Consider the following 14,844-nt stretch of genomic DNA (forward strand, 5'->3'; position numbering starts at 1 on the left):
ATTTTCAAATATACATTTTGCAAAAACACTATTCTTGGTTACAGGCCGCATTGGTATATTAAAGCAACTGTTTTTTTTCATATACGATTACAATGATTTGAAGGAATTCATATACGTCAATGGGCGAGGTCAGAAAAGAAAAGAACATTGTGTACAACATTAACAACATATCTGATCACTGTTCCAAGGGTAGAGATCATGAGATGCCTTATCGAGGAATCTTTGGCATCCTCTTTGCTGTGGTATGTCATATGTCCAGAGCAATGGTGTACAGACAGTTCTGACACATGGAACAATGCCCTGAACAAACCGTGTGAACCTATTGTATGGGTAGCGTCAAACTAAGCTAACAAGTTCTCTCCCTGACTATAAGAAAGCTTGTTATGTTTGAGAGCTTTATTCTTCCAATTCAATACCTTTTTTAATTGGGGAATAAACTCAAAGGAAAATTACATTACATTGCATTTAGCTGACGCTTTTAGCCAAAGGGACTTACAATAAGTGCGTTCGACCAACAAAATACAAACTTGAAGAAAACAGAATCATATAAGTACATCAGGCTTCATAGAGCAAAAACATTTCAAGTGCTACTCAACTAGCTTTAGTCCTTTGTTAGTATTAAGTGCTTTGTTAGTAATTGTATCGCTCGAAGTGGAGTCTAAAGAGATGAGTTTTTAGTCTGCGCCGGAAGGTGTGTAAGCTTCCTGCTGTCCTGATGTCAATGGGAACTCATTCCACCATCTTGGAGCCAGGAAAGCAAACCCACGTGTTTTTGCTGATGGGAACTTGGGTCCCCTTCACAGCGAGGGTGCAGCGAGCCGTTTGGCTGATGCAGAGCGGAGTGCACGTGCTGGGGTGTACGGTTTAACCATGTCCTGGATGTAGGAAGGGCCATACCCTGAAGAAATCAGCGATATTCCCCGGTAAATAATGATTTTATAGCTCTTTTTTATCAAGACCTGTATATTCCGTCTGGCCGCCGCCATGTTTGCCATTTTCAGTAGTCACGTGATGGTCGTGACGTCATCCATGCGTTCACTTTGTCAACACACGGAAACATGGCGGAGTATTTCAGTTCGGACTCGTCAGCAGAGGAACAAGTTTTGACCAATGTGAAGAGATTGGATGGGGGAATTCAGCCATACATATCAGTATGACAATACGACACCCTCTGTCTTTAGACCCTCACATCGTACAAGGAAAAACTTCCGAAGAAAACCCACAGTTTAAAGGGAACATGGGAGAAACCTCAGGGAGAGCAACAGAGGAGGGATCCCTCTCCCAGGACGGACAGACGTGCAATAGATGCCGTGTGTAAATTGAAAAGATAATACATTTGCAACATAGGTAGTCCAGATGTTTGGAAATGCATGTGTGTATAACAGGAAGATGATATAAGATACTATATGTATGCTTGTAGTACCACCCTTGCTAGCGATTCCCTCTCTAGTTTAGCATACTCAGCTTCGTTGTCCCTGGCCATAGAATCACGATTTTATGGGGCCGGAAAAACTGGGGGGAAATACACACTAGCCGGTACTACGCTATATGGAAAGGCCACCAAAAACTGTCCTGGCCTGGACGTTAAAACGGGGCTAGCCGCTGCAATGGAAATGCGCTATAACATACCTTATTCTTACTCCGAGCACTACTTCTGCTCCTCCGTCGCTTCACACTTGTAGAGGGCGATTTCTCTACTGGCCGAACTGGTGTCCTGGTCGGTGATGGCACCAGAAAGACCGATGGTACTGCATCTCCATTGAGTAATGGTTGTTCTTTAAATCCCATGTTATGTTTGATCATACTCTCAGAGTAGTCGTCCGGAAATGTGAAATGTTCGCTGCATACATGAGCCTGTAAATCTCTCGGTCCCGGCGGCCACATTTCGCTAGCCACTGCCTCCGAATGTACTTCTTATGCTTACCTTTTGGCAACAGATGGAACCGAGCATTCCGTGGATTGTTCCTATCCGAATTATGGCAATATTTCGCGATACAGTGAGGCATATTTGAAGAGAGAAACTACAGTAAATAACATGGAGATCAACGTGTCTTCGAAAACCAAACGCATGGATTACGTCACGTCCGGGAAATGGCGGCGCCCACAGTGTTGATGTTATTTCGGTATATAATCAGTTTAAAATCACTGATAATGTCATCGGATTAAAAAAAAAAAAAGAGAGACTGGCAGAGACTGGTCTGTTTTATCGGATGATAATTATTTAAAAATGAGTGTCATGAGCATACCATTCCTTTAAAGGTGGGGTAGGTAAGTTTGAGAAACCGGCTCGGGATACACTTTTTGTAATATTCCATGAAATGCTCTTAACATCCCGATAGCAATGAATATCTGAAGTGCTTTGACAAAAAATCCATAAAAATGTCATCTGTGGAAGCCGTGGCGCTGTAAAAAGCACGACCAATCATCTGAGCCGGCCCGGCTAAAGTAACTGGATGGCCTACCTGCCTGTCAGCCTTCCATCTGTGCACAAATTTATCTCGTGCCCTCATTGGTCACGTTCGTGTGTTGGAGGCAGTGGCGTAGCCACCATAGGGCCAGGGTGGGCCCACCCAGTTTACTCATTGGCCCACCCTGAGAAAGCTTTGGTGTCATTTAAAAAAAAAAAATCTTTAATTTTTTATTTTTTTAATTTTTTAATTATTATTCTAAAAAAATGTATTCACCCATTGAGAATATCCAAGCATTCAAAGTGAAATTCAAGTGAACAAATATCGAGTTTAATTAATGTTGTATGTGTTTTGTCCTCTGAACCGAACTCATTTACGGTAAAAACTGATTGTTGGTTCCGGCGGCGCCATAATAACCTGAGAGAGGCAGAGAGCTGCCTGCGAAATAAATGATGGCTCAAAGTTCACTAATGAACTTTGGTTTTAAAAAAAAAAAAAGCCTGACTCCAAGAAGAGCCCCCACTGCCCTCATCTAGCAGCGATCTATACGATCATTTTCTGAAAACGATGAAATAGCCCCGCCCCCCTCTCCCTACCTGCTGGGCTATCAGAAGAAAAAAAATGTTAACGGAAACTCTGCCGCACGGTTCCCTCATCCCTTGGAAGAGGCGGAGAGAGGTGGGTGTTTTTCATCTGCTGGTGGACAGCCCGGAGAGATATACACAGGGTTGGATTGTAACGGAATACATGTAACGGCGTTACGTAATCAGAATAAACAAATCAAGTGTATTCAGCTGGCGTTACATTTGAAAAACGAGTAATCTGATTACAGTTACTTTCGTAAACCTGAAGTGAATACATTTTGGAATACTTATTGGAATTATTGGTGGAAAGGTTTCCTCACAAAATGTAATATTCATTACCGTCAGAACTGTGTGCACACTGCACAGCGCTGCAGCATGTCTGTGAGCGAGAGAGAGATGCAGCGTGTCTGTGAGGCCCCGCCCCCGCACGCAGATGAGAGAGAGAGATCTCTTTTAAAATATATTGAACGTTAGAAACGGAGATGGTTAGATAAAATGTGCAAGATAACGTTTATGTAGCATTTCTTTATTGTCGACATTTATAACGGGATCAAATCAAAGAGAATGGCCTGCTGCTGCTGAATGCATGGGGCAAGTGACTGGAAAAAGTTTTAAAAGTTATTACATCATTTCAGATAATAATAATAAATAATGATGATTCATTCTGTTTAGGGGCGCCTTTCAAAGCACCAAGGACACCTTACAATTCATAACATATTCCAAGGAAAGGTTTTAAGACAGTTCAAAGAATGCAGTCCGGGTGATGTGTTTTATGTGGGGTGCAGATGAGAGAGCTGTCCAGAATGACACATGTTGTGTTTGTGCTCTTGATAAGGCATTAAAACAGTAACGTATACGTGTCTCCTGTTCACCAAAACATACCCATCTGTTATGGAAAAATAAAGTATTCCAAAAGTATTCTAAAAGTAATTTGCCACCGGTACCGGCGGGGATTGTTGTTAGCTTCTGATGCACAGAAGAAAAATCTGGCCCACCCTATTTTGTACAGGCCCACCCTAAAGTACATTTCTGCCTACGCTACTGGTTGGAGGAGGGGCTCTATAAGGAAGTGGCAGATTTTTTCCGGCTGTGTATTTTCAAATTCTAGCACACTCGAGCTTGTTTCTCCAAAATTACCTACCCCACCTTTAAACTTTAGATTAGGTAGGGTTAGGGTTAGGTTAATCTGGTGGATGTATCTATGTGTTCAGCCCAGTTTAGCACAAAGTTTGGAAGTTACGTTATGTTACTTACACTTTAGGTTAAGTCAACAATTATTGCAACTTTGAATACTTTGAAAACTACATTTGAACATAACTAGACCAAAACTACAATAAACACACACATAATACAATACAGGAATTAACCTATAAGAGTTAGCACTAGCGTTTTAGTGTCTTTCAGCGCACTGTTTTGGTATCCCAAACTTTACTGTTGTGGTTCATTCTCAATGCTCTCATCAACCCAAACTAGTCACCTTATTCATAGGCCTGCTGACCCAAAAATGAAAAAATGTATAACACAAAAGATAATTATTTATTTTAGTTTTTTATCCCGTTATGTATGGAAAAACAATCTTTACAAGACAATGCAAAATCGTTGAAAAACTTAATCCAGTCATCTGCAAAATTATTGACTTTCCACCAGAAATGGAATCAAGATAAGTTTAACACTTTGATTAAAGGAACAAATGATCACATTTGAATTATTATATTATTTTAAATCACAAGAAGGGTTATCGCTAATTAAAACATTTCAGTTATATATCTTAAATCATATGTTCTATTTTCGAACAATTAGGGCTCATATCAAATCAAGGGAATGAGCCATTTGGACACAGAAACCCTAAACGTGTCTTACTTCAACATCTCCATGTTTATATGCCTCCAACCAGCGCATAAAAACACATAAGGAGAAGACCGAGTGAGGAGATCACTCTCTCACCACTGCCAAACAAACTGTCGTCATCGGTGGTATGGGGGTGATAGGTGGTGGGATAAGGTTTGGGGGGTTCGGTGTTTGTGGTTATTTCAGAACAGTCAAAGGTTAAGTCGGTGTCAACGCCTGAGGACATGGAGTCAACAAAGCCTGGTTGGCTAGAGCCAGTGTGATTTTTGATCCAGTCTTCGTAGTTGGACACACGGGAGTAAACTCCAGGAAAATCTGGCAAGGCGCAGCCTTTTCCAAAACTCACAACACCACTCTGGACCCAGACTGAACCAGTTTTGATCATCATTGGTCCACCTGAGTCTCCCTGTAGAAAGAAATTGATGGTTGAGGTGATATGATAGAACCATCCACCCTGCTAAAGCATGGCAAGGCAAGGCAAGTTTATTTATATAGCACATTTCAACACAATGCAATTCAAAGTGCTTTACAAAAATGAAAGACATTAAGAGCATTACGAAACTTATTATACATTGGCATTTAAAAACACTAATTTAAAAGCAAAGATAATAAAACAAGAATAACAAAGGTACATGAATAAAAGTTACAGTGCAGCAGAATATATCAATTAAAAGCAGCGGCAAAAAGGAAAGTCTTCAGCCTGGATTTAAAAGTAATAAGAGTTGCAGCGGACCTGCAGGTTTCTGGTAGTTTGTTCCAGATATTTGGAGCATAATAACTGAATGTCTCCATTTTTAGTTCTGACTCTGGGGACAGAAAGCTGACCAGAAGACTTGAGAGTTCTGGATGGTTCATAATTTAGCAGTAGGTCTGAAATGTATTTTGGGCCTAAACCATTCAATACTTTATAAACCAGCAACAGTATTTTGAAATCAATTATTTGAAACACAGGAAGCCAGTGTAAAGACTTCAGAACTGGAGTGTTGTGATCCACTTTCTTAGTGTCAGTGAGGACTCGAGCAGCTGCGTTCTGAATTAGCTGCAGATTTCTAATAGATGTGTTAGTGAGACCTGTGAAGACACCATTACAGAAGTCCAGTCTACTGAAGATAAAAGCATGGACAAGTTTTTCCAAATCCTGCTGTGACATTATTCTTTTAATCCTCGATATGTTCTTTAGGTGATAGTAGGCTGATTTAGCAATTGTTTTAATGTGACTGTTGAAACTCGGGTCCGAGTCCATGACTACACCTAGGTTTCTGGCTTTATCTGTTGTTTTGAACATTGCAGACTGAAGCTCAGCGCTGACTTTTATTCGTTCCTCCTTGGCTCCAAAAACATTTACCTCAATTTTAATTGGAGCATAGTCTCCTGGTGAAATGTAAATGTGTGTGTCATCTGCATAGCTATGGTAACTTAAAGAGAAGAGGCCCCAGGATGGAGCCTTGAGGAACCCCACATGTCATATGTGTCTATTCAGATGTGAATTTACCCATAGAAACACAATTGTTCCTGTCCCTTAAGTAGGATTCAAACCAGTGTAGAACTATTGCCGAAAGTCCCACCCAGTTTTCCAGTCGGTCTAGTAATATGCTGTGGTCAACAGTGTCAAACGCAGCACTGAGATTTAATAATACTAACACTGAAGTTCTGCCACTGTCTGTGTTTAAGTGGATGTCATTGAAGACCTTTACAAGAGCAGTCTCAGTGCTGTGGTTGGTTAAAAGCCTGACTGGAACACATCAAAACCCTTATTTAGATTAAAGAAATGACTCGGCTGTTGAAAAACAACCGTTTAAATGATTTTACCAAGAAATTAGAGATTTGATAAAGCTTGTTGTTTGATACAGCCTGACTTCCTTTAAAATACATTTACTGGACATACTTTTAATCAATGCAGTGGAAGGCTTGCTTATTTCCTTCTGTCTTAATCAAAGTCATGAGAACTTAATTTGGCTTCAACTCTGTGTTTATTTGGTGGATGTATCTATGTGTTCAGCCTAGTTTAGCACAAAGACTGGATGTTACGTTATGTTACTTACAACTTTAGGGTAAGTCAACAATTCTTGCAACTGGGACAAACTTTGAAAACTACATTAAGGTAACACACAAAAAATACAAATTTTAATTTTGGGTAGTCAAAGAGAAGCTTGTAATTAGCATGACCGATAGCTCATTTATATAATCTTATAGATTTCAGGGATGTGTATTGAGATTATATTGAAACCAATCAGCCACCCTACTACTGAGATTCAATATTCCCACTGCGTCTTTTTTGCACATTTTCCTGCTCCCTGTAAAATCAATTTCTGAAGAAAGTGTCACAAAGTAAATACACAAAAAGTTGGTTACCTGACATGAATCAAGCCCTCCAGCTCTTAACCCAGCACAGATCATGTTGTCTGTGAGATGTGGGTAGGCACATGTGCACTCATTGTTTCCCACGATTGGGACCCTCACTTCCTGCAGGGTGTCTGCTTGGGGACCACCTAATTGAGAGAAATTGGTGTTTAAAAAGACAACAGACATATGTACCCATCAATGTGTGATCAAGTGTGGAGTCAGTGAGCTTACCAAATGAGATTGTACCAAAACCAACGACCCAGTTGTTGTCACCGGTGTAGAAGGTGCTGTCTGCAGAGGCCAAGCACACTGGCTGGATGTAGTGGGTAAAGTTTACGGGACTCGACAGCTTCAGAAGAGCCATGTCGTTGTCATTGTTGAATGCATCGTAAGCAGGATGGATTATAATCGTATCAACTACCCTTGACACTTCGTTCACGTTTTGACCATTCATGCTTTCGCGGCCCAGAACAACCGTCATGTTTGTGGGAAACCTTAAGACAAAATAGTACATTTAGGTTTATTATTTAACTTTCCCAACAAAATAGAAACAATTCCTGTAATATTTCTAAGAGAAAACTTGATTCCTTACTCTGGGATGCAGTGAGCAGCAGTCAGAACCCACATATCGCTGATCAGGGACCCTCCACAGCTGTGATCCTCATCAATTTGTAAACTGGCTATCCAGGGCCAAGTTCCTGCAGCTGCATCTTGACCTCCCACAATTTTGGGGTTGTTTACCGCTCGACCACATGCTGACAGAGAAAAGAGGACAGATTAGACATGGATATGGATATGTACAACCAGTCATTTTCATAAATAAACTTGTAATGTTGCTCATGTACGCTTACCTGGCTGCTGTTGTGAATAACATCCTGAAATTGAGAACACAGAAAGAAAAATGTTATGCAAACGTCTTGGTTGAAACAAAGGATGACAAGCATTTAGTGGTGGAACAATGTATCTATCTTTTAGTTAAGTAAACTTACTAATACCACACTGTGAAATTACTACAAGCAAAGTTCCTGTATTGAACATTTTATTAGGACACAAGCAGGGGTGGACTGGCCATCTGGCATACCGGGCATTTTCCCGGTGGGCCGACGTGCCTTTTGGGCCGACACGTCATTTTCTTTTTTTTTTCTGAAGTCCCGGCCCATAAGACGGGTAGATTGGCCCTCTGTTTAAATGTTTTTAGTAATTGACACTGGGCCGGCCCAATCAAATCTTTAATCACCTCCCCCTTTGGGCCGCTCGGTGTGCATCATTAAATCACGCCCCCAGGAGGTGAGCCGGCCGTTGAAGCCAAACTGCCTTTTTTTTCGAGAAAAAAAAAAGTTCGAGTTAGAAATGGCGAAGGCCAAGCGAAAAGGGAGAGCAGAACAATTGCGGGCAAGAAAAAAGTAGGCCCTTCGTGCTGATGCTGCCGCTTGTGTCAAAATAACCGACATGTTTAGTACAGGTGCAGGTCCATCTTCTTCTAACCCGTGGCCGATATTGGTGGTGAGGAAGATGATGAGAGGGAGACAGATCAGCGCGAGTGGGGAGAGCGAGGAGAACTGGCGGTAAGCAGAAGCTAAGAAAATTAGGAAAAGATTATTATTAAGGTTATGATACTCTGTAGTTCTGGAACCCATTAATATCCCTTTGATGAAGCACTAATAAGACAAATATTATAAGAGAAACATTCGTTAGCCTACAAGCTAGTAAGCTGGCTTTTTTAGGTTTTCCCTGGCAAGTTAAAATATAGCTTAATGGGACTCTGATACATTGTTTCATTGAAAGTTAATCAACATTCATGAACAATTACTGTCAGCTGGCAGCTTGTTTTGTTTAGTTTATTTACTTATTTGGTTATAAGGGCAACAGTGGTCTTTTGGGACCTGAAGAAAATGTTTATAGTCAGCTTGTTGTGGTAGTTTTGATTGACAATATATAGAATGAATAATATAGAAATAGATAAAAAATGGAGGCACACATGTAGTTTTGACCATTAACTGTGTGGTATTGTTATGTCAATGCCTATTTGTATGGACCTCTATCAGGGAATCCATTCATTCTGTATCATCGTGTTGAGCCAGGTAGCATCCCCAGAGGAGGAGAGTGAGGAGAGCAAAGAGCAGGAGGACATAGATTACTTTGCCCGTCCCGAGCCATCTATGTTACAGATGTTTTTAGAACAGCACCCACAACAACATACCAGAAATCCAGTTGTGCAGACGGTATTCACCTGTAAAGATGGCACCAGCAGAAAGTGGCGTCATATTGCAAGGGACGTCATATGTTGTTTTGTTTTGTATGTCTGGCATTTGGGAAGAGGACTGACACTGGCACATTTATAACTGGAATGTCAGATTGGACGCACGCACACCAGCGTACAGAGGAGCACGAAAAGAGCATTACACATTCAACCTGTGCTGAAGCTTTCTTCTTACGGTGCTCTAAAGCAGACATCGAAAGCATGTTTGCTGGCAGTCAGATGTCTGCTCATAGGGAACAAGTCCGAAAGAGACGTCAGGTTTTGGAGCGTGTGGTGAAAGTGCAAGCAGGTAGAGAATGAGGGAGCATATATGCTAGCTGACAACACCGTGGACCACGGTAACATTTTGGAGCTCATCCCTTTATTAGGAAAGTATGATGTCTGCTTAAAAGAGCATCTGGATGATTGCGTAGAGAAGAGCAAGAAATTGCACCAATCCAGTGGAAGTAAAGGTAGAGGGTCTCTCATCACCCTACTCTCCAAAACTACTGTTAACTCCATCATAGAAACTGTTGGTAGTCTAATCAAAGAAAGTATCTCCAGTGATGTCCAGAAGGCCGGGATGTCTTCTGTTCAGCTGGACACAACACAAGACAGAACTTCTCAGGATCAGTGTTCAGTAATCTTAAATCAATGAGACTGTGCAAGAGAGGCTTGTGGCTTTAGTGAAGTGCCATGCATCCACCGGACAATACTTCATGCATCTGAAACTGGACAAGGGCATGTGTGTATAGGTAATGCAACAGATGGAGCATCCAATATGCAAGGCCGGTACAAAGGATTTGCTGCAATGTTCTTAATCTTGTCCTGGCTGAAACTACCCAAACTGTCATCGGATGTGGAGCACTTTTCAACCTAATCAATGACATAGCAGTGTTTATCAGGGAGTCATATCAGAGCGTCAAGCTGTGGGAGAAACGAGCCCAAGAAAAGATGCCGTCGACTCATCCTGTAGACTCATCTGGTCCTATCTCTATTGTGTTGTCATAGAAAGGGGAGGCAGGTCACTATAGGGTCCCCCCCCCCCCCCCCTTAAATTAACTAGAAGTCATCATTTAAGGGGTTATTTTTAAAACTTTTCTTCTGGGGGGGGGCATACCCCCCCAGACATTACATTACATTACATTTAGCTGAGGCTTCTATCCAAAGCGACTTACAATAAGTGCGTTCCACCAGGAAGACACAACCTTGAAGAAAACAGAATCATAAAGTACATCAGGTTTCATAGAGCCAAACATTTCAAGTGCTACTCAACTGGCTTCAGATAAGCCAGCCCTTTATTAGTATATAAGTGCTTTGTTAGTCATTCTATCGCTCGAAGTGGAGTCGAAAGAGATGAGTTTTCAGTCTGGAAGGTGTGTGAGCTCATTCCACCATTTTGGAGCCAGGATAGCAAACCCACGTGTTTCTGCTGATGGGAACTTGGGATGGCCTACCTGCCTGTCAGCCTTCCATCTGAGCACAAACTTATCTCGTGCCCTCATTGGTCATGTGCGCGTTCGTGTGTGTTGGAGGCGGGGCTCTGTAAGGAAGTCTGAAGTTGGTGCATCATGGCATGTGGCTCATTAAAGAATAAGTACAGCTATTGTCTCCCTCTTGTAGAACTGGTCGGCCCCACCTGCAGCAGGTACTCCAGGGTTGCCAACTCTCACGCATCTGGCGTGTGACACACGCTTTCACTCTCAATCTCACGCTCTCATGCTGCCCAAACTATTCTCAAGCCAAAAACAAGATGAACCGGTGATCGTCTTTTGTTGGTTATTTACAATGTTGAGTTGACAGCTGCTCAAGCTGTTGATCCGCTCCCTCCCCACCATCAGACCCCCCTATTAGTGCTCGGTCACTGTTCGCTTTGTGAGAGGGTTTGAAGGTCTGATTTCTAATGATTGATAGTTACACATACTTGTTGTATGTATTAGTTTAGTTTGCCCCTGGTACGTAAAAAGGATAATAATAATAGCGGTTTTTTAAATTATACTGAGTTATTCTTCTTGTCAATAACCGCTACTATTCGTTTGTTTTATGGATTTGGGCCGGTCTGGGTCTAAATGCCAGGGCCGATTTGCTGTCCCAGTCCAGCCCCGGCCACAAGGATATTAAGTATAGTCAGAAGAATGTACTAACCCAATCTAAAATCAAAGAAACAAACCAAATAATTGATTGATTTGATTTACTTGTATATACTGTTTGCTAGTAATAATCTTTTATAGACTCTTGGGATTTTTTGTTCACATATTTTATTTTGTAAAGTAACTAAACTTTAAAGTACAATACAAAACGGTGTAACAGTTCTCTTAGACTTGTAGTGGAATTGAACTATAAAGTGGCTTGAAATGATAAGTACTTTGATGTTGTACTTAAGTACTTGAGTAGATGCACTCCATCATGCATTTGTGAGCACACACCAAAACACAGGATATACTGTATGATAGTTTGACTGTGGCTTGCCACTTCATTTCCTTTCAATTCACTTTAAAGTCTATATTCCACATATTTCCAATGGAGTCTGCCTTATCGTGTCACAGAATCTGCAGCCTAGACAAACCCAACATCCTGATGTACTCATTGATAATGCTTTACTTTGGACATTAGATGGATGAAATTCAGCACGCCTTGCCTTATCAAATAACACATTTCTTCTAAGCAATCTCACAAAATAACTAAACACACGGAAACACAATAGAACTCTTTGCTTAAACATGAACAAATGCGATTATTTTAGTTTTTTTTTCCAACTAAATTGGCAGGGAGACACCATGTTTTAAGCTTCTTGTTGTGCTTTTAGGAAAGGATTTTTAAAATACCACAATGTTGATAAGGGTTATCATGACATTGATGGGTTAACCCGCCCTGAAATATTCTAGTTCTGCATCGTTTCTCCAGAAGATAAAACAATAAGGAATTACCTTAATAACAGTACCAATACGGTTGCTGTCCATGTTAATTCATCATAGTTTTAAATAAAGAAATATAAAATACTGCATCCAATCAATATAGTTGTAATCAAAGCAGAACGGATTGCAACTGATTACAAGCTCTTTAAGCAAATTAGCCTTTTATCCTTTTAACAACCAAACATTTGTAATATTTTAAAGAGAAATCACATGATCGTTCTCACCATTGGATAAGAGGATGATCATCACCGCTGAACCACACAGAAGTTGGTAGAGAGCCATTTTCACTGCCTTCTTCCCTCTGTCCTGACAATGAAATACTCCACACCTCATACCTAGCTCCGCCCACAACCTTTGACTACAGTACGTTTTTCCCCAGAATCTTTAGTTCCTTCTCGTAACAACAACCCCCTTCATACCTCAACACATATTCTTAGAAGGTATGCATGTGAACATGTGAAAAATCGCCACGTCAACTGTTTTTTTCTGATGATGTTGTGTTTGCAGCAGGCATGTATCTCCCAGTGTTTTGTAAAATGCAATCGTTCACATTCATTTTGCGTTAAATTGTTCTGACGCAATGCCTTTTAATGTCTGAGTATTAATTCAATTATCCCGTATCACACATAATTTTCAACTGTAAAGCTCTTTGAACTACTTTTATACTACTTCACTAGTTGTGTATAGTAACCAAATACATGTTCTCAAGTACTGTACAATTGAGGTGCTTTTACTATAACTGAGTATTTTTACATTATGCTGCTATGACATACTTTTACTCCACTAAATTCTGTAGTCAAACGCTGTACTATTACTCCACTAAAAGTATTGTACATATTTAGTTACTAGTTGCTTTGAAAATGTAGGTTATTAATAACAATGAAGTCAACCAATACATTATCATTCACACCTACATTATAATATGATACTTTAAGCTACCCAGTTGTATATAAAGTCATTCAAATAAACCCTACCCAAGTTCAACATTGAAGTAAAAGATGCATAAATTATCATAATACAAACATTTAAAAATATATGGTGTTTTAATGGGCAATTAAGCATAATGAGTATTTTAAAGGGGACCTATCATGATTTAACCCCGCCCCGAGGGGCTCTGTAAGGAAGGGGCACATTTCTTCTGGTTGTGTACTTTCAAATTCTAGCGCACTCGAGGTGGTTTCTCCATTCTTACCTACCTATCTCTCAATTCTCAATAACTGCTTACTTGCTGCATGATTGAAAGTTACACATTCAGGACAACAGGAACCAATTGTTTCTTCCTGGTAACGTGCAGGGCTCGTTGTGTGTGGAGTGTGCCAACGTTAAAAATAAAGTCATTGAACTCATTTTAAACAATTCACATGACATGGACACTGTACAGATCGTACAGCCCCTGATGGAAAGGAACAGGGAGAAAGTCTTACTTTACCTGCCCTTTACTTAAAAATAGATGGTCAATCAATCGTATATATATATATATATATATATATAACATTGTTTAACATTATCATGAAAACCCTCCAATAGTTCTCTCCATGAGAAAGTTCAGTGTTTTTATAAACTTATTTTTCTCTTTTGTGTCACACTTTCCGAGCTCCATTGAGCGTCACTGTTCAATAACCCAAGTTTAGTAGATTTCAAGTGTTGCGTGATGTTTGTAAAGCTGCCTATAGGTGTCTTCTTTTGTAATAGGTGATAAAAGCTCTTCTGAGCACTATGTCTATGTGTGTACAGTAAGTGACAAGTATTTTCATTTTGTTGCTCTTGTTAGGGCGGGGTTAAATAATTCAGTGCAAATAAGAACTTATAGTAAGCTGTTTTAATAGTGTCAATCTTGATTTTCAAATATACATTTTGCAAAAACACTATTCTTGGTTACAGGCCGCATTGGTATATTAAAGCAACTGTTTTTTTTCATATACGATTACAATGATTTGAAGGAATTCATATACGTCAATGGGCGAGGTCAGAAAAGAAAAGAACATTGTGTACAACATTAACAACATATCTGATCACTGTTCCAAGGGTAGAGATCATGAGATGCCTTATCGAGGAATCTTTGGCATCCTCTTTGCTGTGGTATGTCATATGTCCAGAGCAATGGTGTACAGACAGTTCTGACACATGGAACAATGCCCTGAACAAACCGTGTGAACCTATTGTATGGGTAGCGTCAAACTAAGCTAACAAGTTCTCTCCCTGACTATAAGAAAGCTTGTTATGTTTGAGAGCTTTATTCTTCCAATTCAATACCTTTTTTAATTGGGGAATAAACTCAAAGGAAAATTACATTACATTGCATTTAGCTGACGCTTTTAGCCAAAGGGACTTACAATAAGTGCGTTCGACCAACAAAATACAAACTTGAAGAAAACAGAATCATATAAGTACATCAGGCTTCATAGAGCAAAAACATTTCAAGTGCTACTCAACTAGCTTTAGTCCTTTGTTAGTATTAAGTGCTTTGTTAGTAATTGTATCGCTCGAAGTGGAGTCTAAAGAGATGA

At 40.2% G+C, this 14,844-nt stretch overlaps 1 protein-coding gene across 1 annotated transcript; it reads right to left on the bottom strand.

Moving 5' to 3' along the window:
- Positions 1 to 4,551: 4,551 nt before the first annotated feature.
- Positions 4,552 to 12,631, bottom strand: LOC117463903 (tryptase-like). Its single transcript, XM_034106403.1, has 6 exons — positions 12,562 to 12,631; positions 8,035 to 8,058; positions 7,776 to 7,938; positions 7,415 to 7,677; positions 7,193 to 7,329; positions 4,552 to 5,246 (listed from the first exon to the last, which is right to left on the bottom strand). Exons 1-6 carry the CDS (start codon positions 12,617 to 12,619, stop codon positions 4,869 to 4,871), a joined length of 1,023 nt encoding a protein of 340 aa, XP_033962294.1. The 5' UTR covers positions 12,620 to 12,631; the 3' UTR covers positions 4,552 to 4,868.
- Positions 12,632 to 14,844: the final 2,213 nt, after the last annotated feature.

The sequence above is a fragment of the Pseudochaenichthys georgianus genome, chromosome 18 (assembly GCF_902827115.2).
Source record: "Pseudochaenichthys georgianus chromosome 18, fPseGeo1.2, whole genome shotgun sequence".
Taxonomy (NCBI): domain Eukaryota; kingdom Metazoa; phylum Chordata; class Actinopteri; order Perciformes; family Channichthyidae; genus Pseudochaenichthys; species Pseudochaenichthys georgianus.

Excerpts from the sequence above, each read along its gene's own strand:
- LOC117463903 (XM_034106403.1), bottom strand. The coding sequence starts at position 12,619 with ATGGCTCTCTACCAACTTCTGTGTGGTTCAGCGGTGATGATCATCCTC. Across the intron at positions 7,678-7,775 it reads GCTGCTCACTGCATCCCAGA|GTTTCCCACAAACATGACGG; the intron begins GTAAGGAATCAA and ends TTTTGTCTTAAG. Across the intron at positions 7,330-7,414 it reads TTTTGGTACAATCTCATTTG|GTGGTCCCCAAGCAGACACC; the intron begins GTAAGCTCACTG and ends TCTCTCAATTAG.